The sequence below is a fragment of the Strigops habroptila genome, chromosome 2 (assembly GCF_004027225.2).
Source record: "Strigops habroptila isolate Jane chromosome 2, bStrHab1.2.pri, whole genome shotgun sequence".
NCBI classification, from domain to species: Eukaryota; Metazoa; Chordata; class Aves; order Psittaciformes; family Psittacidae; genus Strigops; species Strigops habroptila.
The window spans coordinates 91807440-91831602 of record NC_044278.2 but is presented as its reverse complement, the minus strand read 5'-3'; the positions used below and the strand labels follow the sequence as shown (position 1 = coordinate 91831602).

General features: G+C 41.5%; 1 protein-coding gene across 1 annotated transcript; it reads right to left on the bottom strand.

Moving 5' to 3' along the window:
• Positions 1-178: 178 nt before the first annotated feature.
• Positions 179-24123, bottom strand: WBP4 (WW domain binding protein 4). The gene is made up of 10 exons (XM_030476000.2): positions 23982-24123; positions 17754-17826; positions 16244-16306; positions 16010-16133; positions 14991-15212; positions 13990-14045; positions 10767-10833; positions 8812-8942; positions 7698-7924; positions 179-5280 (listed from the first exon to the last, which is right to left on the bottom strand). Coding segments are annotated over exons 1-10 (1173 nt in total). The 5' UTR covers positions 23984-24123; the 3' UTR covers positions 179-5072.
• Positions 24124-24163: the final 40 nt, after the last annotated feature.

The window sequence follows — 24163 nt, the reverse complement described above, 5'->3', positions numbered from 1 at the left end:
TTATATCTGTGACCACAAAATAAAAGTATTTATTTCTTTTTTAAGAAGCATTCCCACATTTCCATCCCTATTTTGGTTTATCTTGACCCCAGGCCCCATTTTTAACAGAATACACACCCATACATCTCCCAGCTTGTCCTAACCCCCCTGAACAGATGGACAACGGTAACACGCATGGTTCAAATGAAAGCTTTATTCAGGGTTTTCATATAAACTCCACTTCAAGAGCTTGCAATATTTTGTAATTGCAAGCGAGAAGGTGCTAAAGAGAAACCCGCTGTTTAACACTGCAGAGGATACCTATAAACTAAACCACTCGCTTCTCATTCACCCGCTGCTCTGCACTGCCCCCTCTGTCATGAAGCCATTAACATGCACTCTCTTCAGCCCCGGTCTGTGTAATGCTTTCTGCTGGGTTTTAACATGGGCTGTGCCTACTTACACAGGTGAAGTCAAACCTGTGTTTGCTGACGCTGTCCGAGAACCCTCTTGGGCAGATTCAGCCTTTTTCAGATGATTATTTGCAATGCTTTTTGCTCTGTAAAGACACTTTCTATTCAAGCTATATCCCAAAACATTTCACAAAGCTCAATCCGTTTGTCACACAAACGCTTCACACAATTTCTAAGTTAAATAATTCGGCAGGTAGAAGGTAAAGGGGACTTAAGAGGTAGATACAAGAGAGACTGAAGAGATAACAGCTGAGAAAGCAGAACCAAAGGGTTGCTGCAGAAAGTACAGAGACAGCTTTTGTACCAGCCAGTACAAGGATTTAAAACCCCACAGGAGGAATGGAATCTGTCTCAGGAAGACGGATCAGCGAGGAAATCAGAAGAGCACATGGGGTTGAAACAGCTTGTGGCTGTTTGAGAGTAGATAAGGTTGTACCTCCCCAGGGCACGATGCAACCAGGCGGCAGAAGCTGGGATGGGGAGACACGGCGGCCTGCATAAAACAGCGAGATGCTTCCCCACATCCCAGTAGAGCAGGGGATGAGGTGAAGGGGGATGCTGGAGACACAGCACAGCGGTCATGTGGAGGCTTGCATAGCTGAGAATACTGGAGGAAGACTGTTTGAGGAAGATGGCAATAATAAGACGAGTACTAAAAAGGGGAGGCACAACTCAAAAAGCAAATCAAGGAAACCAAGCAGCGTGGAAGTTTTTTACTCCCTTTCTGAGATGTCGACATTTGCACTGAAATAACATTTTTTTCATGGGAAAAAGGAAAAAATACAGGACAAATGCTTTTATACATGCACAGGTGAATTTAACTTGGATCCATGTCACGACCAGCCCTCACACCTTCTTAATCTGAACACTGGGACTGGATGATGCCACAGCACAGATTTTGTCTACAATAGTCGAACAAAAAGCAAACTTTATCCTATTGGGAAAGTCTGGATTTCAATCTCCAAATTCCCAGGTGGAGGGTTAAAATTTGGCTTATCCAATTTGGCTCCTCCTAAAGAGGAGCAAGGATTATACTATAACCTGGGTCAAATGGAGCAGGTCTCTGCACAGCTCCTGGTATAGGAAATGCCCATCAAAGTAATTTTTAGTATATGCAGTATGTTTGCTTCTAAAAGCATCACCAGCTTCAGGCAGACCCTACTATAAGAACACACACCCCAAGAAAAGCATCCTGTCCTGCAAAGCTGTCTTCAGACAGATGAGACAGGGGAAGGATGAGGCAAGGAAGGAAAAATACAGAATTGACTTGCTGAAACCCACACAAACGAAGCCATTGTCAGGCGTTGCAGTGGCTCCCCCTTTCTGCCTGACTCTCCTCGTATTGCTAACAATGCCCACAGCAGCCTACAAAACAAGGAGCTTGCAATAAAAGCAGGTGAGCAGCTACAAACATGCCGCATGACAGCAAATGGGTTAGTCAGGAAACGCAACACTCTTCTTCTCAAACAGTAAAAGGAACATTCCTTTGCTGAAAGCCATTGCAGCCAAGGAAGGATTAGCACATGAGGAGCATAACTGTGGTAATACCTACAGGATTCCTACAGCAAATTCCAAAGCAGATTTTGTAGGGAGATAGCACAGGAGGGAGAGGGATCTGCACAGAACCCAAGCAGCGTCTGCCTTAAATCTCACACAAGACAGTACTTCTGTATCAAAAATACTTGGTTTAGATACACAATAAGGAAACTGAGTGACAGCACGGTGCAAAATTAAACACTGGCTTTGGATAGATGCCATTTGATTCAACTGGCCTTTATTACAATTTAGGGACAAAGAATGAACTGGTCTCTCCTCAAACTGACTCAGAGGTAGTGGGGAGTGGAGTGCTCTATTTCTTTGTGAAACACAGGCTTTAGAAGTCCCATCAGCAAAAGCAAGTGTATGGTATTTAAACCAACTTTACTATTGGTGAACAAAGAAAACATTTAGTATCTTTTTTACCAATGCTTTAGTTTGTCTGTTGAACACTGTGCTTGACAAAGACCTTTGGTTCATATTACAACTAGCAGCAGCTCCTCGGGGAAACAAGTTTGGAACTCTTACCTTCAGATGGTTTAAACATCTGCTTGAGCAGCTTAGTTACAGCTATCTTAAATCACTGCCTATGACCACTTCAATGTGACAAAATTTTTAAGAAAGATGTTAATATTTTGGGAACCTCGCTATAGGAGAAAAGATGTCCTCCTCAAAGGATATTAAAAGTGGAGCCTACAAATAAACCTTCTATACTACTGTGCCAATGAAATCATTTTACAGAGCTCCTACAGAAATGTATATACTTTAGGCTTGAAGTAACAGAAGCAGATGAGCACAGCAGTACAAAACAAATTTGTAAGGAAAAAAATGGTTGTGCTTGGAAGGAAAGCAGGATAGCGGGATCAGCTGCTAACTCGGCAGCTGGCAATGGCAGAGGAGCAGAAAGAGCTGGTTGTGCTGGAAAATCACAGGGTGCCGACGGCAGGCAGCACGATGCAGTCATGTGAAAGGCAAATGTGGTTTAGGGCCACATGTATCAGGAGTCGCTTCCAGTAGGACAAGGAAGTATTAGTGACATCATACGTGGCCTTAATCTTCCTTGCACACAGAGTCCAGGCAAACGCGGGCTGGGATGGATGGAGAGAAGTGGTGGTGCTGGAGCACCACAAAAGGATGTGTTACGTGATGCTGAAAAGACACGATGGATTCAAGAGGAGGAAAAGCTAGTTAGCTGAAGGACAATACTTGTGCAAATTGGGAGGAAATGCACGTAAAGTGGTTACAAATGCACGGAGGCTTCAAGTTAGAGCAGGCTCCAAGCTGCAGCAGTAGTGTTCAGACACGAACAAAACCTCAAAAATGTGCTTTTTAAAGAAACCTGCCAACCCCTCCTTGGCAGAAAGGACACTTCTGCTCTAGCCTGGCATGTGAGGTCTTTCATGTGGAGTACTCGTTGTACGTTCCTGCATGTATGCAAGAATGTATGAGAGCATCCAGCACACATCCAGCATCTCTAAATGACAGTCCAGGGCTGGGTATTACAGGAAACTTTCAAATTTCTCAAAACAAATGTCAGAAGAAATACAACAAGCCAGAGAAACACATGGGGTTAAATACAATGCTCAATCCTCTTCTACACACAGACAGAATGTCACAGAATAGAAAAAAAGACCTTGGCGTTCTTAGTAAGACACGATAAACCAGATTCCCTGCCTCGCACTCCTTTCTCTGCTGATAGGATGGATGAACAGTTGTTTTCTCTGGGAAGTTCAAGCTCAGCAGTTGCCAACTCCATTTTGCTGTAGCTGGACTCTGACAACTGTTTTAACTGCACCCTCTGGTTTTGGCTGTGACTCTCCTGAACAAAACATGACAAGCTTTAGGAACAGAGACGTATTTTTTAGCGGGTTCATGATTTAAACGTTTATGGTCCACTGTTTGACACCCAGAGAAGCAATGAGTGGAGCTGTATCCTTACACAATGAATCTTGATGCTGCTAAATGCAGAGCAATCCCACCTAGTGAAGAAAACGAACCCACAGGCCTTAAGAAAACGTCCAAGCCATCTTGGACAGTACAGCCATCAGCTCTACTTATCCATCTTGTTTTCTCTCCTATGGTACTGAGGATGATGAAACCTCAATATACTTAGCCCCTCTCAGCTTAGTCAGCACTGCAACTATTCAATACACTCCTCTTATCAACAAAGACAAAACCTACCAACCTCAACAAGGGTGCTGGCATGCTGTAGCAGGGCCAGATCTCTGGAATGTTTTGTCACAAAAGGGACATTTTGTCACGTCAGGAAAAGAGATAAAAAAGAAAGTAAGATCAAAAAAAGAAAACTTGATGTGTAAAAAGAAGGAAGAGCTCAAGCACAGACAACAAAAAAGTAAAATACAACAGGAAGACACCACAGAAATATCTGCTCCAAAAGGCAGGGGTGGCTCTGGGGCTGTTACTGAAAATAAAGATTCATCCTGCTTAAACTTTCTGCAGAGGTTTAACACGTTTATCGTGCACGTACACAAATGATTTTCCAAACATCACTTGGAATGAGTGGCACTGATGTGACTAACTCCTCTGAAAACAGCTTTCATCAAAGGAGCTGTGTGAAATGTTGGCAGTCTCACCACCTACTCTTCTGCAAGCGATTAGCCAAAGGTTAGTAAGCACACTATTTTTACTCATTAGTTAGGAAACTACTCCACATAATCAACCTTGGGGGATGATTTTACTGTCTAACATGTTATTGAGCCAGTTCCTCTGTGAAAACAAAAGGTCTGCATCCTTTCTGCCAGATTAAGAATGACTACGTTCTCTCGGAAAAGGAGTAAAAAACCTTATGCAACGTATTTAAAACAGCATACACAGAGCAAACTGAACTTAGATTGCATGGATAAAATAGATGTATTTACAATATTGCTTAAGTAATAGAACAGAGACTTCCATTCCAAAATCAATCACATCAAAACAGAATTAAAAAATATTACAACTCACATATGTTTTAATCCCTATAAAGCCTTAATTTCTATCCAACATCTTCTTTATAAAAGCCTGTTTAAAATATTCAACTTTTGATTCACTCTCGCTTCAACAGAATCGAGTATTATTTGTTAAGTGTTACTGATCACTCAGTCTCTGTCTTAAGTTCCTAGATTTTCCATTTTCAAATTTCCTCTTTTTAAATGTTGGCACCCCTTCTGTCAGCTCTCCAAGGGAGGTGACTGTCTTCTCTTTAAATATCACTGTCGCATCGTCTGGAACCTCTACCACTGGGGGTGGCAGACTGTCACTCTCTGTACTAGGAAGCTCCAGGTCCACTTTTTCACTGGGAGAAGAGAGGAAAACATAGAAGGATTAATCTACATGGAAAAAACAGCATGGTGTACTGCAGACAGCAACATCCATATTTGATTGTCAAAGCAGCTTTGAGCTAGATTCATCCTTCCAGCCAAGATCATCATCATGACAGGCATCAAGGAAAAAACAGGCTCTTTGCTCCTTCTGTGTGGGCTGCCCTGAGAAGTAAAAAACTAAGACCTTATTGTGTACAGAGCTTATAGCGTGGCCCAAGCACTCACCATGTAAATAGTCCTGCAAAAGACAACAGGGCTGCATGTGTGTAAATTTAAAAGGCAGCAGTCAGTGAGCAATTAGCAATGGTTCACTGCCAGAATGCGACGGAGTTGTTTCCCACAAGTGTCCATCCCTGAGGGTCTGCATGGCAGAACAGAGAACAGGCTTACCAAACCAGGCAGTGACCCCAAGTTGGGAGGAACAGCTTTGGAGAACAGGATCACAGCTAATACTGATCTGAACAAATCAAAGACACCGTCTAAAAATGACCAATCAGTTTTAAGAGGTCAACAGCAGAGCACTGTGTTCTACAAGAATAACCTGTGGCACAAGCATATGATGGAGAACAACCCAACAGTTGGGAGCAAACGATCTTAATCACAAGTCCATTGGGAATCACACCAGCATAACGCTGCTGCAAAGAGATATACATTGTATTCCTGGCCAATCCATACAAGAAATCCTTCAGTCCTACCAAGTGTGTGTCTGATGGTGGCTCCTGTACTACACCTGGTTTCAGGTCCTGTGCTTCGAGGAAGACACGGATCAGCTCAAGCACCCAAACAGAGCCACAAGAATGACAGCAAGTCAAGAAAACATGACTGTTGCAGAATCCCAAAAATACAAACCTCCTGGAAGTGGTTGCCATTGTGCCTAATCTCAATTTAAATAACGAACTGCATGTGTCTCCTTTACACGTGTGTGTATCTCAAGCCTGTGTGTTCACCTACAGACTGACATATAGCGTTCAGTAGCAGAAAGCTCTTTTTATAGGACAGTGCTTTCCAAAAACTGAAAGAATTTATCAGCTCTGGGGTCAAGGAGCAGTTAGCTGGTCCAACACAGAAGGTGTTATTTGAACATTACAATCTCCAAGGAAGTAGATCAGTACTGAATTTAGTTCCAACACTGTCAAAACTGTCTGCTGAATAATTTACAACTAAAACGCTGGAGAATGGGGTGAGTATGAGGGAACGGACTGTTTTCATTCTCCAAAACCTAGTTTCTCCAGACTCCTAGAGGGCCCCACAAGAAGAAACTGGCTGTAAAAGACAGCATGCTTCACAAAAATAATGACCCATCTCAGGCACTGTGCAGTAAAACCAAACCAAACCTCCTGATCATGAAAACATCTGCAGCACATCGGCTGCACATGGAATAGAGAGAGACAGCTTCCAGATTTAAAATGGCATAACTAGATTACACGTTCTGTCTTTCATCTCCCGAGTTAAGCCATTACAGGAAGTGTCTCCCACCACATTATAAGAGCCTCCGGGACTTACTCGCAGTGACAGCAGTAAAGGTTGTAGTGGATTTTGTTTTGGTTTTGCTTAACTCTGTTTTGAAATGAGGCAAATTAGGGAATGAGAAACAGTTGAACCAGCACTCTTTTACTGCAATACTGGGTGAAAATTTGAAGTGTCTTTTCAACCATGCCCTTCAAGTGAGAAGCCAAAGTTCGTACACCACCACAAAGTGAGAGAGAATTCACTGCTTGTGGAAGTAACTCCACCAAACACACCAGGCGTAGGTAGAAATTGCTTGGAGCCTGACAAAAAGTATACTCCTTATGTCAGCCACTCCTGATCCCACAGGGAAGGAATTCAAAGCAATGCTAACCCAGTATGATCAAGATAAGGCTGCTGGTGGTCCTAGGAGACCAAGATACATCTTGAACTCCAGGCAGTTAGCCCATCTAATTACTCATCAGAAAGAAACAGTTTAGCCTGGAAGCTGGAGGCCCTGACAAAGCTGCTTATGCTGTTCCGAGGCTGGAAGCAGCTGAAGAAAGAGTCACAAGAGCTCCTGATGCAGCTGAGCCAGATTGTTGAAGGAGATGCTGTTAGGGAACATAAGCTTAAAGTAACTACATTTAAATAGTTGATATTTGGCCTCTAAGAGAAATTATGGATGACAATGATCCTTTAAATCACTTCAATTTAGTCTGTAATCATGCTGAACTCCTATACTAAACCAACACACCACCAGTACCTGCCATGGAGCGCTATTACTTCAAATAATTTCTGCGGAAAGAATTGTATTTGGGCTACATTTCCAATCCCTGCAGTGTTAATTCTGCCAGAATTCAGAAGAAAAAGCTTCAGTCCTCGAAAACAAGTATTCTGGAAACAAATACCATGAAAATAACTATGGTAAACATTTCCTCACCTCGGTTCTTCCTCCTCGTCTTCTTTCTCTTGAATTGCTTTCCATTTTCCATAAGGGTTGGTCGTCTTGGATGCGTCACCGGAGGCTTCTTGGGAAGGGGATGAACTCTCCTCTTTATCAGCAGTTTCTTCTGACTTAACTTCTCGCCATTTCCCATAAGGACTTAACTTTTTAGCTCTGGGAGACTTTTTCCGCTCCTCTGATTCTTCACCATTATCTCGTTTCCTCTAAAGAGGAAAAAACCCACCTTAAGCAAAAATGCCTAAATAAAAACACAATGTAGCTTTATTTTACGTCTTTGATTTACCATTACCTACTATTCATACTTTTCAACCAAGAGTAACTTGAAATTATAAACTCATACGGTCATACAACTTACTTGAAAACAAAGCGTAACCAAATGAAAAATAAGCAGAAATTCACATTCAGCTTTCTGTGCCTGCAGATAGACACACTTCACAGCTAATACCTGGTAGTAGATTATAATGATGCAGGGGTACAAAAATACATATTTTAGAATTAACACCTGTCTGTGAACACATTTTATGTTTAAACTGTCTGCGAAACACTTACAGAGAAACCATCTGACCCAACCAGAGCCATAATCTCACCCGTTATCATAAGTTTCAAACCTGAAGACATAGATCAATATAATTGATACAGATTTTGTACTATGTGCTGCCAAAGTTTTTCTTAATTAATAAGGAAATTACACCCGTGTGATTTGCAGTCAAAAGCTCTCCCTGAAAGTCTCTGGGCAGTCACATTTACCAATGAAGGTTTGAAGTCATCCTCACACTGCAATCCAAACCACTCTGTGGATTATTTCAGCAAGATGACAGTGACCTTTCTCAGAGAACATCACATTTCTTGCAGACTTCAAGCTGCTTCAGGTGGGCTGAAGAGGAAGATCATGCTTTCTATTCTGGAACAGTGCCACTAATGGGCCAAATGATTGAATAAAGATTCATTTGACTTCTAACAAGCGCAAACTTCTACTTTCAGTCATATGGTTTAACCTCGTTACAATGAGTACATCCTACCACAACACATAAATCATCTTATACTAGAAAATTAATACAGTGTGTAAAATAAATCTGAAGAGAAAACTTACCTTGAAATTTGTTTCCGAACTCTGTGCTTCATTCTCACTGTCTTCCGAGTCTGAATCAGACGTTTTGGAACCTGTTTGACTCTTGCCAGTTGAAGATGAAACAAAACCACTTGGTTTCTCCCATGTGGATACTGTCCAAGATACGTGAACAATCACATTACTTATGTTTCTAATTCTGATCTGACACTACCTTTCAGAAGCAGTGTTGCCTTATGCAAAAATACAGCAGATAATTTAGCACAAGGCTTTTGCCTTTGTTCAATATGTTTGTTTTAATAAACATAATCAGAAAGATTGCATTTCACTTCCCAGCAGAGATACACTCATGACAGCTGAGTTTACTGTTGATAAAGCTTGTTTTAATTAGTGCTTAAGAAAAATAACATAAATAGTGAACTGTGGTTTGCAAGACTCTGGTCTCTCTCATCCTTTTACAGGACAAATTGCCCTCTAGAGGTGCTTACTTGATATGAGTTGTCCATTGATTACAAAGACAGGATAAGGTAGAGAAAACTGTACCTGCAAGCCTCAGCTCTCCAGGCAGATAAACCCCTTCTCTGTGCTACCTGGCTCTGTAACGCTAGGTCAGTCTCCAATTAAAGAGCTACCAAGTAAATACAAACATCCATCTGAAAAGTCATGGAAGTCTGGCAGTGTTCAAGGCCAGGCCGGATGGAGTCTTGGGTGACATGGTTTAGTGAGAGGTGTCCCTGCGCATGGCAGAGGGGTTGGAACGAGATGATCTTAAGGTCCTTTCCAACCCTAACTATTCTATGATCCTATGATTCTATACAGGATACAACCTCATTTTCAACTTTTTAGCTGGAATTTGCTGGTACTATACTGGCAAATAGACTGAGAGGAAATATTTAAATAAAGGTTGACTCAATGGTCTTAAAACCAGTTTTAGTAATAGTAAGGCAAAACCAACTTTCGATCTATAATTTTATATAAGCTTTCAAATTTAATAAAACCACTACTCTCCAGTTACTTTATCTCTTTCCAAAGAAATCCCTAGCTGAAAACAACACTTAACATGTATCTTGAAGAAGTAAAGGTGTAAGAAACTGGTAATGAGTGACTTTACATGACTGAACAGTCTCTTAAGGGCACTGCTGTCACTTCAAAATCTCACAAGCCAAAATTTTACCAAATACGATGATTACAAAGACGTTCTTCATGAGTGTCATGTGTCCGTGAAGAACTTGAAAAAACACCACAGCCAAAGTCATAAAATGTCTCTGAGCTTAGAAGGCAATGTTTAAAAATAACCAGCATCTCTTTTGCCTTTCAAAAGAAGAAATCACAAATCATTTGGGCAGGGGAGTGGCACATTGGAAAACTGAAAGTTTTGGGGGTTTTATTCTTCTATTCTTGGCATCGTTAGGAATGCCACTTCATACCCAACAGCAGAAGGAAAACTCATAGCCAGCATGAAACCACTTGCTCTCCAGAGAGGCATCACTGACCTTAAAATGATTCCAACGGATTTAGAAAACAGATGCCTGTTCTGAGGGAGTCACCACAAAGTTCCCATGTAGGGAAAAAAATGGGGAAAAGAAGTAGGAGGCAAGATGCTGGGCTCTCTTATCAAGAGGAAAAGAGGAGAAGTTTAGGAGATTCTTATTCAGTCCTACGTACCTGTCAAAACAAAATCCTGTCCCTTTCTGGTTTCCAGACTGTAATTTCAATATATATGTAGAAAAGAACACACAGTTGAGAGTTACAAGTTGAATGTCTAAAAAATCCTGTGAAGCACAAACGTGTACACACTGACAATGCAGCTATAAAGCCAGCACTGACCTAAGCAACAAGTGTATTTCAACTAAGGGAGCAGCTTAAAAAATTCAGAACTTTGTAATGGACTTAAAATGCGGTTATTTGCAGAACAAAATGCTTCTCTGAAAACCCTCTCTCCTGAAACGGAGCTTAACTGCAAAACAATCTCCCCTTACCTCCTGTCTGTGTGTTGTAGTAGTAAGTAAGACCATCTTCGGTGACACCTTCTACCCACTCCGCTGTCTAAGGAAAAGATACAGGAGAAATTAAAACAAGTTTCAAGGATCAGCCAAAGCATCACTTATAAGGCTACTCAACTCTTGAGTACTTTTTGTTTGTGATAATTTTCCTGTTTTAAGGCTTGAACCTCTGCAGTTGTTACGAAGTATTCCCTTTGACTCAAATGAGACTGAATTGTTTAACTTAAAATACTGCTAATGCACATACACAATTTTTTCCAAGCAGTGGACAATTATTATGAAACCATATAGTACATGTTGCCATACACTTCAAATTATCATACAGGCCATGATTTTACATGGGGTTTATTTTCCAAAGTGTTCACCCCTGAGGTTGTAATTTCCTGTTTGTGTCATTCTCTTCAGCAGAGGTTCATGAGAAGTTTCTCTGGAAGATGCAAGGTTTTGTGAGGGCTACAGAAAACCAACACCACTATCACCAACTAAACATAAACATACAAACGAAAAAACATTCTAAAATCTATCCCAAAATAGATCTTCACCAAAAATAACTGAATAATCAAACTTTGCAGGAAGGCATGCCCATTCATTTACCTCTTTAGTAAAGTAACACTTCCCCCTACTGATTAACAAATCCATGTGAAATGTGGCAGAAGTTGCTGGTGTTTGTGGACGTGTAATTAAAATGCAGATGTTGCGCAGAATCAGCCATAGCTACATAATCAGTGCTTACCTGTGACTTAACATCCTCCTTAAGAACCTGATCTTCATCAACACTTGCATATACAACTACTTCACTGCTCCTTAAGTACTAACTTATTGCCCGCTCCCCTGTATTAGGGAGAACATCCATGCAGCTTCACCATACATTATCTTTGCACTAATAAATGTCTATGTGTGGGTATATGCACACATACGTATATAGATAGGTTTGGCACACACAGACCTATACATTTGCTTAATACCCTATTAAAACTTTGTCGGTTTTTTTTTTAAAACACCCAACAAAATCAGGAGTTAAAGTTCTTGCACCTGCTCTGTAAACAGGGAAAATTGTGCCAGTAGGTTCAGAGCAGGTGAAGGCAAGACAGCCTTCACTGAGCAAGTTTCCTCAAGGTTTTGCTCTCAAGAGTGTCAGGGTGCTAGTTTCACCAAAAGAAGCAAAAGGAGAATTTATTTTCTGTAAGCAGAAAGAGGACAAAAAGCCAGTCTTAAGTACAACCTATCTGTTTTGTTATTTAGATCCTGAGCATCTCAGCAGATACTCAACTCTAGACACACTGAGTATCCTACTATATAAACGCTAATTGTAGAGTCAACTAGGTTAGAAAAGACCTTTAAGATCAAGTCCAATCATTACCCCAGCACTGCCAAGTCCCCCACTAAACCATGTCACTTAGGGCCTCATCTACACAGTTTGTGAGCACTTCCAGGGACTGTGATTCCACCACTGCCCTGGGCAGCCTGTTCCAATGCCTGAGCACCCTCTGTGTGAAGAAATTTTTCCTAATATCCAATCTGAACCTTCCCTGGTGCAGCTTGAGGTCGTAACCTCTTGTCCTATCACTTGTTACTTGGGAACAAATGCTAACAAACATGATACCAATCTAACTGAAGCTACAGGTGATCTTCAACATGCCTCTTTATTACTCTGTTCTCTCCACCTCTTATGATGTCTGAGCAGCAAGCTAATGTGCTGCGAAACAGGGAGGGCCTGTGAACCTACACTACATATTGCAAGCATGCCCTTTAATTTCTGGGCAGTGAGTCCTTGTTAGAGATCTGGAATGTTCCCAATATCTTTAGCTCAGACTAAATAAGGAGCAATCAAATGGCTGTTTTTAGCAATAGCAAAAATAACTCAAGACTCCACAAAGTCACTGAGCAGGGTGAGGGAGGAATGACAAAATACAGCCATGTGGCATTAGAGAGATATCCGAGGCTGAAGGTGTGTGTTTGTGATAAAGCTGAGAGGAGCCAACTTCAAATTGTTGCCAGGAAGGGAGCCCATCCTCTCTTTGATCTGCTCTCCCCACACTGGCATTTCTCTGATTACCCACAGAGCTGATGGCAAGGGAATAAGCCCATAGAGCGCTAACCTAGCCTCTGACATCTTCACTCCCTGAACTAGTTCACTGTCAGGGCAAACATGCACCAAGGACCACACAAGGTTAGTCACAAGACTACCTCTTCCAGTGGATGGCTACACTAAGACTGGCTTATAAATATTGCAAAGCTATACCATGACTGAAAAGATAAAGACTTCACATACACTTTGTGAATTGATTCAATCGCCTAAAAATAACCCCAATTATAACCATTTTCTCCTCTGACTCTAAGTCAACCAGTACCAAGCACAGGCTACAGAGATGCAGCCTGAAAAAGCCAGGCTTTTTTGATCTCTAACATAAAGTCCAACATTAGCAAACAAAACTGACTTTAAATCAGACTGTACTTAGGAGACCTATCCTGAAAATGGGGAAATGGAACATCACTTCACAGGAGTGTTGTAGAAATCCTATTATTAATGTTCTGAAGTACAAAAATCCTGGAGTGATAAGTATCAGGAGCAAGCCCATTAATAATAGGAAGAAATCACAGAATGGTTTGGATTGGAAGAGACCTTAAAGATCATCTGTTTCCAACCCCCCTGCCATGGGCATGGGACACTTTTTTTCTGTCCTTGGTCTATTCTGCAAGTGCTCCCATGCCTTAAATAAGGAAAATAAAGTAATGTGCTAAAAGGTTCCTTGCACATAGGGTCCACGACCATGGAACTATCTGACAGTGCAATCTTCATGTTTCCTAAGAGAAAGGACTCTTTCAAATGCGCAAGATCTATTTTTTTTTAAATTGCATTTCATTTGCAAAAGGTTGAACAGAATTTATTCAGAATTTCCCCAAAGCTTTCAATCTTATGGACTGAAGCATGAAAAACGCATATTCTGTTAAACACAACCACCACCACCATCATTTCTCTTCCCTCGATAAACAAATTAGCCAAAAAAATGGTATATTAAAATTTCAGTTTCCATCAAGTATCTCATAAAACATTCTATATATGCAGTTTTTCTTTCCCTAAGTTTTTGAAGAGGAAACCATTTATCTTCTGCAAGCAGAAGACTTGCAAATTGCTTAGCTGGTTTCCAAAAAGTGTTTACAAGGACAAGGAAAAGTATGAGTAAGGGTATTCGATTACCGTTTTTGAGTTTTGAGAGTTGCCTTGGAATCCTTTAGGTTTCTCCCACTGTGATTCTTAAAAAAAACAAAAACATGTTTCACCCATCATTTAATCCTGTTTATGTTTAATAATCTTTAGGAAAAAGAGATCCAAAGGATATGATACGACACTGATGTGTGCACACCTGCAAATAAGTAATATAGTAAACAAAGAAGTAAAAACCTCATCGGAATGTAAATCACTCTTGATCAAACTATGGTATGAACAATAAACAGAAGTATCACAACTAAAGTTGACTTTACTGGGACTAACCACCTTCCAGACTCTGTTAAACTATGGATGATACATATATTAATACTGGAATTTTGATACAACCGAGAATTGTTTTTTTGTTTGCTGGGGTCTTTTTGTTTGGTTTGGTTTTGTTTTTTTTAAACAAGAAACTAAACACACATTATTTTTACCTTTTGACAATTATCTGGTATGAGGAAAGACTATAGTAAAAACTCATGTCAATCCTTACATTTACAAGAAACAGTTTGTAATATTCTCATTAATCATAAAAGAGGGTTGCTTTTATGCTCTAACATAGATCGTAACACATAGCTCCCCAACAGAAATCAGTTAGATAAATCCTATAAATGTGGAAAGAAACAATCAGACAGCAACCCATAACTGCTCTCATTTACTTGGGCACAATGAATTTATTTCATATTCCTGATCAGAACTCTCCTTTAGGAAGAAGGCACAGCTATCTTTTGTATACTTAACTTCTGAACGGCTAAACACTTCCAGGAGCTGTGGAATTACTGCATTCTTCAATTATTAACAAACAGCAAAACCAGTCTGAAGTTCTGGATGCTAATGTCTTGAATGTTAAATATCAAAACTCCATGTAATTGTTCACATTTTAATAATCAGCTTACTACAGAAAGAGCAGAAGAATAAGGAAATGCAGGTAGTCTTTTCACATTTATATCCAACAACTATATCTGCCTTTGCTCCTCACTAGTTTTTACCTCCTGTTTTGGTGTTGTAGTAGTACGTATAGCCTTCAGGAGATAATCCTTGCACCCATTCCTTTGTTTCAGTTTTTGGTGGCACTGAGGTGTCAGAAGATGACTTTTTTTTCTTTTCTTTCTTTTCCTTCTTTTCCTTCTTCTCTTTCTTTTCTTTCTTTCCTTTAGCTTCCACTGTGTTACTCTGCATTTTACTCTGTGTTGAACTGGGACCTACATCATCTTAAAGAAAATAATACTCCCTTTTTAAAAAAGACTAGTAACGCGAGCTTAAGTATTAGTCACTCTTGAGCAACAGTAAATGGGACATTTTGTTCTTTAGAGTTATTTCACTCATTAGCATTACACTCATAGCAGTTAAACTTAAAAGATTCTATTCAAAGAATCTTGCATTGTAGCAATATCATAATGTTGTAAGAAAGTCCAAGTATCAAAAGATGAGTAACATAGAAAAACCGTAAGGACCAATGAGCTCTAACTAAACAACAATAAAAACGAAACTAAGAGAGTTATGAAAAAGATAGTTCTACAGGAGCTTAAAACTACTACTTTTTTAAAAGGATAAGAAGTTGTCACATGGACAGAACAGAGGTACTTAGCTGAACTGCAAGCTAAGTAGGAGATTCTCACCTCCACTGTTAGAAACCAGTGGGAACTCAACCTCTCCTACTCAATAGGAACTTTTGTCTTCAACTGGCAAAAGTGACACATAAAGTTAACCACAGGAAGCTGCACTGCTGACTCAAAGCACCAACTACAGCCTATTTTATGTTATCACACTGTTCAATTTTTCTACTCCAAATTGGACCGTTCCACGGACCAGAGGACACCGCAGCTAAAAGCTTTCTGTACTGTAACTTCTGCTACTGGCAATTTGCAGGCTCCCCCTTTTTTCTTTTTTTTTTCTTTTTAATGGAGTCCCTCTCTCATGTTCCTAAAAACTAATTTAAGAAAAAAACTTTTCCTATTCAATATTCTTTCACTTCTGTCTTTAATCTTTTGGCAGCTATATGAACTACCTGGCTTAATTCCAAGCCTTTTCATATCCTCTTGATAGGCTTTCATTGCAGCCTCCTCCATTGCTGCAAATTCTTTTGACATGTTTTCTTCTTCTTTTGCTTTTTCCAAACTTTTCTTTTTAATCTAAAACAAACACACACACACAAAAAAACAAACAGGAGAATAAATTAAACAAATCTGATAATTAAAGAGATTAAAAATAAACGTTTGTGCAATTAAGATATCTGAGTTACCTCACTAATTCTTTTTGCCACATTTTCTTTATGATTCTTTCCTCTTTCATGAAAATCAATGCTCTTCAAAGCAGAGAGAAAACCAAGAAAAATAGTAAGTATTATGCAATTTTAATTTAGTTAATTTTAGCTAAAATTTAGACTAAACTTAGTTGAACAAGCCTAAATATAACCTGTTCTGAAAACACTTCCAGCAAACACTACAGCTACAAAATGGCTGTAGGAATTCAGAAACACTGAGAAACACTCAACTCGGAAGTTATGAAGCATCAGTAATGCTCTGAAATGGTGTAATAAAATTTCACAGTCTGTATTTCTAAGATCTAAAATTTTTTCAAATGATACTGTTCACTGCACATAGAGACAAATAACAGGTAATCTGGGCTCCCTCTCCATGCTATCCGTCCAAGTATCATCCCTTGATTCTTTTTCTTACCCTGTTTTCATGGAAACCTTTAAAAACTATATGAGTTATTCAGCATTCCAAATATTAGCTAGGGTCCTTAATAAGACTACCTCATGAATTTAAACAAGTCTGAGAGAGGGAAAGTGAGAGGAAAAGGCAGAGTGGGAGAGGAGCTGGGTAACTGAGGACAACAGAGCAGTCTGCAAGCCAAAAAGCTGCCAGAAAGACTGAAGCCAGTAGGAACTGGAAGGAGTTCAGAAGCTGTACAGAGACAACAGTGGAAGTCCTCATGTGGTTCTCACAAAAAACATCTGAGCTTATTTAGGTGTTCAGATGTTAGATGCCTGAGCCTGACCTAGTAACCCCAGAGTTTCTTCGCACAAACTCATGTGCAGCGGATGCACATCCAGGGCAAGATTCATCTCATTTAAAGGCAGACTTTTTAAGTTCCCCAAATCCCTCCCCTTTAACGTGTGTTTCTCTTCACTGACTACAAGAAGGAACCTAAACCAATTAGCTCACACTTGTCATTCTGAACTGCAGGTATCTAACTGTAAGCCAGATGAAGCTCAGCTCGAGGACTACCCCTGGCACTGAGTCAGGAATGCAAGACATTTCTAAGTAAGAAACCAACAGGTTTAGTATTCTGCAAAAGGCATCTGCAAGTCAGAAACACCTTTCTGTAACCCAGTAACGTTTTTGCGGGCTGTCTGTAATTAAAGAAACCTGCTTTAAATGCTTAAGAGTGCTGGCTGTACCAGGCCTACCATATATAAACAGTACGTATGCCAGGTTTTGCTTTCTACTTGCATGTGAAGGCCAGGAACAGGCACAAAGTTTCAAGACAGATCTTGAATTACAGAACTTGAAGAAAAGGCAGGGTCAGATATTTCAGTTCTTATCTGTACTGGCAAGTAGAACAGCAGACACCACTTTGCATGCATGTACCTGGCTCCCACATAACATATTTTAAATATCACAAAGGCATTTTTTAAAAACAAATCTCATGCATCAGTACATTAGTATCAAAAGTGATGTCAAAAGCCTGTAATTCAAATTCCTAGTATTTCAAAATCATTGACATATTATGGTAGACCATCGTACAGGTCTGTTGTCAGCTATCCAGCACTTGCAGTAATCGCAGAATTTTTTTGGCTGAGATTTCCAGTAATCGGCCCTGGGGAGAGAAAAAAAATAAGTATGTATAATCTGAAACAATAATCAAAGCCACAGGTCTTTACATATATATATAGCTTAAGAAACTAAATCTACTCTTTGGGTGATCGCATTGTTCAGTATTGTAATTGTCCCCATCTGACCCCTGCAGACTACAAAATTTTTTACAATGGAGATGCTGCTGTAAGAACCAGAAACACAAGACAAGGCAAGCTCGAGGCAAATAAGCAGCTCTAGATAGCCTACTAAACACAAACTGTGCAACTTGCACTTTTCATAAATGTTTTATGTTTTTCATAAAAATGCATACTTATTGTATGTAACGTGTCTAAATGTAAAAACGTTAGATTTAATGTCAAAGTCTGCTTTGGATACTGTACACAGTGAGCTTGGCAACACAAAGGTGCAATTTTGGACAACATGAGCTGCTGTGGGGAATCCTAGAACAGATTCTAACCTGTGGGGTCACAGACACAGCAGTAAATTGTTGAGATGTTTCAGTGTAAAAATGTGAGTAACTTCTGAACCATGCAAGCTAGATAAGTTGCATATGTGAGGAAACTTGGGGAAAACTCTGCAGAGCTCAAAAGTTAGAACATAAAAAGTATTTAACAATAAAACAGACAGGCCCTCCAATGGCCATTCCTTCATCAAAAACCACTATGTAATGCCAGATGAGGTTTGTGAAATAATTCAATTTCTTGTTAGCTTGCAGCAACAGAGGCAATGCGCTGGTTCAACAGAACACATTCTAGCAACAGACTGCTCTTAAAAATGAGAAAGAATGAGGGGTGAAAACAAAAATATTTCAAGGTTACACTGAGAACACTAAAAAAAAAGATCAGTCCAAAACCCGAATCTTTGCCTTTGTCTGAAGATCAATGGACAGAGTTCAAGGAAAATACTTTTTCTCGACACTTTTATTCAATAAAAACAAAACTTCGTCCATGCACAGTGATAGCACCTTCAACCCTTACGATACATGCAAGCACATCTTTCATTACCAGAAACAAACCTCAACTCATAAAATTCAAACAGATACCAAAATACATCCTCCGACCAGTGCTTAACATAAAAATACAACTTCTCAGAGACCACAATCATTTAAGAGTGTAAATATGAAGGATATGATCTGAAAAAAAGCCAACTTCAACCTATAAGCAATGGTGTGTTAGCAACGCTCAGCTTTGCAAGCAGTTTTCTGGAAAGCTAGAAAGGAGCAGCTGGGCTTCCCCTGATTTAAACAGAAATCCGCTCATCCCTGAGAGGTGGTACTTTAAAACTGGGTGATTACTTAGTCACACATTTAATTAAAAGGCTTTTGAGATTTATATATCAAAACGTACCACGGCCAAATTCTGGAAAATCGAATACTCCCGGCTGGAAAACCAGCCTAGTGGGAGGGAGAAATTCAGAGCTCAGAAATACCTCTAGGCCCTTTTTCCTACTGGAGCTATAGCTCCTAATTTGTCTCTAAATCCTTCGACATCATGTCAGATAATTTTCCAGCTGAAAGGCGGGTTAACCTTCCTAAGGCAACAGACCAATTCTGACAGAAAACACATGAACTGTACAAGAGCCTCGCTGCATGTTTTGAATGTGCAAGAACATCTGTGTATTTCCAAGTTTGACCTAACAGAGCTGCCTCTTTCTCTTCAACAGAATCAAGTGTAAGTGCTAAAATTAAGACTGTACAGCTGCACCCTCCAAAAGTCAACACCTGAGAATGGGATGAGCTGTATTTTCACAGCTATATTTTCCACCTAAATGCTACTGGACATCACATCTGCAGCAAACCACTGCAGCTACACAGGGTCATCGTGCTGGAGAACCTGAGGGCACTCCTGGGGATAAGTATAGATCCAGAAGCCTTTTGTTTTCCTCTCTTTTTGGTTTTGATAATGACTGGAGCTGGCTCTCTGTTGTTACATATGATACTCTGCGCAAAACGCTTGATATCCTGGGAACCTTAAATCCTGCATTTCAAGATTAATGAATTGTGGAAATTATGGTCCCAAGATTTTCCACCTTGAGTTCATACTACTCAAAACCAAGCTCAGCTGAAATATCCACGGAATATTATCTGCCACTGTAACAACAGTGGAGCCTGCAAAGCACCAACAGGGCTGCAATGAGAGTAAGCCAAAGAGGAGCGTTGGGAAAGGAGCAGCAACTGAAGCAAGACCACACTTCAGTGAGATGCAGCTTCACAGGCTCTGGCCACAAACCTGAAAGTTAATCCAGACCAATGACAACGTTTCAGTATGCGATTATTTTATTAATCTGCCAAATACAGCCTTGAGAGTAGATGCTGTTAAAGTGGTACAGAAGTTTTTTATACTTGAATAATTGTGTACAAATCAAGGGAAACACAGTTATTTTTAAAAGTCTTGCAGTCAAATCCATACAGCTTTTAAGACTCCTTATCTTCTGCCTGCACTTCCATCAGTGAAGGCTAGTTCTTGTTTTCAGCTTTACAGCTGGACTAACCTGCTAAGGACCAGAAAGCTGACCAACTAGCCAGTACCACCACGATTACCTTCCTTCCTGCCACTAGAACAAGGAGCCAGTCCAGAATGCATCAAGTCTGGCTCCTCTAGGTTTCAAGGCTGAGGTTCAGCACTGCACACATTCACCCAGGTACAGCTCCCAAACAGGAGCTTGGCGACACAGACCCAGAGAGGTGTGCAAGTTCCACCGTGAAGCTCTATCTCCCGGGAAGGATTATGACAAAGTCCAGTGGGAGCCTGGTTTTCCAGAACTGTCTGAGCAAGTTCAGCTTGGCAACTGGCTACTGGGCACCCAGGGAACAGAGCAGCTCAGATAGTCAGGTACTGAGCAATTTCAGGACAAACTGCTGTAAACTTTCAGCCAATTGGAAGAAATTTGTGTCTCCTACAGAACAGTGATTTCCTTTCAACTTTTACTGGTCAAACCACTCGGGGCAGAACGTGCAACAGTTCAGCAGGCTAAAGGGGAAGGAGGGAAAAAGAGAGAGTGAACACCAAGCTGTTTTCTTGAAACTTTAATGAAATGACAAAACTCTTTGCTGCAAACAGCAGTAGAGTGCAAATAGAGTCAATGTTAAAACCCTTTTCAGAGTTCTGAAATTCATTTAAAACTTCAGAGGGAGTGAGAAGATGGGCAAGAACAAGTAGCAACTCTGCATTAACAGCACCTGCCACATTCATCATTTCAGAAGACAGGAAAACGTTGAATCTCAGAGAGAAAACTCAGAACTCAAAACCAGGCATTTTGACTTTTGCATAATTCATTTCTTGAGCCATGAGACTCATGCAGCCTACGCTGCAGTGACCCATTTACACACTCCAGCATGTGAACCACACGTTTGGGAACACAAAGGGGACAGGTTCTGTTGACAAGGCTCAGAAAGTAACCTGCAGAGTAACTCCAGCAGTAGTGGGGTCCAGGGCCCCGAAACCAGTCAACCTGTGAGCTGCTTCTCCCCACCAGCTACAGTATTATTAACGTTTTAACAGGCGGTGCAATCAGCTTTCCTTACACGGGGAAGCTTAAGAAACTCTCATACAGAAGCGGTCTTCAGCTGAGACAGCTTTGTCAGACTTGACTTTGAGACTCGGATGAAGGTTTTTGTTCCCACCACACACTGGTTTAAACGAAAAGGGGGAGAGGATAGGAAGGGGAAAAACAAACAAACAGTTTCAGGTGGTTCTGAACACAAGAAAAAAAGAGAATGTGGCTGCGTATCAAAACCTGGAAGCATTTGCTTTGAACAGCTCTGAAACATCAGACTTGAAATTTGGCAGGGATGCACAGGGAGGTTGTATCAGGGATGTATCTGTCCAAATTATGAGCCTTTAGGGGGTAAAAAACATCATACACATGCCCAGCAGTCTTCTTGGTTTTAATAGGTACAACCTCTGACGACTTTACACAAAGTCAGTATATTACAGTTTTTCTGCAGGTTTGAGCACTGGGCTGCTTGTGCGCGCATCGTCTTGAATACAGTTGTGCAAAGTGAGAAAGGTACAAAGTCAAGTTCTTGACTACACAAGGAAATGAATTCAGAGTAGCTACTGTGGCTGCTCTGCAACAGCCACTCAACAGGAGACAGCATTCAGAAACCGTAACAAACTCTGTTTGGGAATACTGTGTACTTCTAAAGAAAAATAATAGTTCTGTAATGGAAAGAAATAGAAAGAATGAGAGAAAAAAAAAATCACATCTATTTCACAATAAACTCTACTCCACGTGGGAAGCCATTCCAGAATAGCTAATTCTAATTCAAATATCCCAGTATCGGTCAGACCTAAGAATGCAACGCTAAAATTGACAGGGAAGGAGGCCAAAAAGGAGCTGGTTTTCTTGTACTGTGAAGTGGGTCCCAGCAACGGCATGAATGACCCACGCTTTCAAATAATTCACAACTCCATTCATTCATAGTGCATTAATCCTACCCTAGAAACTCTGCTTAGACACATACTCTTATTAAAAAAAGGTATTTCAAAATAAAAACTCAAGAAAACAGCATCCCTGACCCAGCGAGTACATGGGGCTGTCCTACCTAACTGTGGCTTGTTGGCCTCCTAGTGTTTCACAGAATATACATCTGTATGTGGGGTCCTACAGATGGGTGGGAGTTTCATCCACATGAAACAGGACAGTTCTCTGAAGAGTTCTGTTCTTCCGGCCTTCAAGTCCATTTTACTTTTCCTTCTGTAAATTCTAATTTACAACCTGAGTGGCTGCTCACTGTATTAGCCCCTCTGAACAACATACAAATCATAACATCCCACAAGACAATCTGATCAGAGAGCAGACTCTGCAGCAGCTGCTCAGTGTGACCTGTATTGGTGCTGAACATCATCTGCATGGACCTACTTTGCCAGATCTCTTTTCTAAATCGTAAACTCTGTAACTTTAAAGGTAATGCTGCAAATATTTTTAACAGCTTACAAGAATACATGAGAGTATCAGGGCAGGCAGCCTTCTGCATGTATGGAGCTCCAAAGGACCTCATGTCCCCTAACTTCAGTTGTCTAGAAAGTTAGATGTTGAGTTGTCCAAGCTCTCCATGCCAATAGATGGAGGCTATCACCTCCAAAACACCACTCTTTCTGTCCCAATTAGTCATCTGAGAAACAAATTGAACTCCATAAATGCGTGTTTCTTCCTTATACAGGGAACCTAAAGCAAACTGCCCAAGTCAGCCCTCAAAACTTAAATATCTAAAGTGCGGGATATCTACTGAGAGCAGAGGTCTACTGCTGGAGATGCAGAAGAAAGATATGGGCTATGTCAGGAAGAATACGATAAAAATTAGAAGAGGAAAAAAACAGTAACATAAACTGGGTCAGGAAGCTGTCCAGATATAATTTTAGCAACAACTAAAATTAAGAACATCACTGTATGTAGTACCAGTCTGCAAGACAGGCTCACACAACCTAACCATCAAATACTTCCCCACGGAAAGATCTCTGAAGAAATTCCTGATCAGGTTAAGGGTTGGGTTTTCTTGGTTTGGGTTTTTTTCTCAGCAGGGAAGTTATGCATCTTGTAAAGTAACAGAAACGAACAAATGCCATTCATATGATAGTCTCACTTAATAAAATCCTGGATTCTTACCGCCCGCAAGCGCGGTGAGGTATTAACACGTTTCCTAACTAAGCTCTCGGCCAGCAGCACCGCGGCGCGGAGGCTCCTTCCGCACGCTTCACCCTGAAGCGGAGGCGCCGAAGGCGGCCGCGGTTTGAGGGGCCGGGGTCGGAAGGGCAGCCCGGCCCCCCCGCACGGCTCACCGCGGCGTCCCGGCAGGCGGGACCCGGAGCTGCCCGGCGTGTTTGGGAGAGATAAGGGGGCGAATGCGCAGCAAAAACAAACAATCGGGAGGGGGGAGGCCGGACAGGAGCAGAGGGACGGGGGCGAGAGGGAAATAACTCGGTCAGCGAGGCGGGGGTCGCCGGGCGCGGCTGCAGCCCGGCTGCCCCAAAGCCTACCCCCGCCCTGCGGACGCCGGGCCCGGCCGCCGGCGCTCGCTCGCTCCCTCCCTCTTTCCTTCCTTCCTTCCTTCCCCCGCCCGCGTTGCCGGCCCTGCCAGTCCGCGGCCCCAGGGCAGGGGGCTCTGCGCAGATGGCGGCGGGCGCTGCCCGCTCCCTCCCGGCCCCCGGCACTCACATCGCCGCTCCCCGGCAGCGCCGCGCCGACCCGCTCCCCTCCGCTCGCCGCCAGCCGCACCGCTGGGGCGGGCCGGGGCGGGCCGGGGCGGGGGGAAAGAGCGCGGCGACGGGAGCCGGGAGGGCTCAATCCGCGCTCTCCTCCCCCCGCCCTTCCCCACCTCCTGCCTTCGCCCGCTCCTC

Excerpts from the sequence above, each read along its gene's own strand:
- WBP4 (XM_030476000.2), bottom strand. Across the intron at positions 16,134-16,243 it reads TGGCAAAAAGAATTAGTGAG|ATTAAAAAGAAAAGTTTGGA; the intron begins GTAACTCAGATA and ends TGTTTGTTTTAG. Across the intron at positions 8,943-10,766 it reads CTACAACACACAGACAGGAG|TATCCACATGGGAGAAACCA; the intron begins GTAAGGGGAGAT and ends TATCTTGGACAG.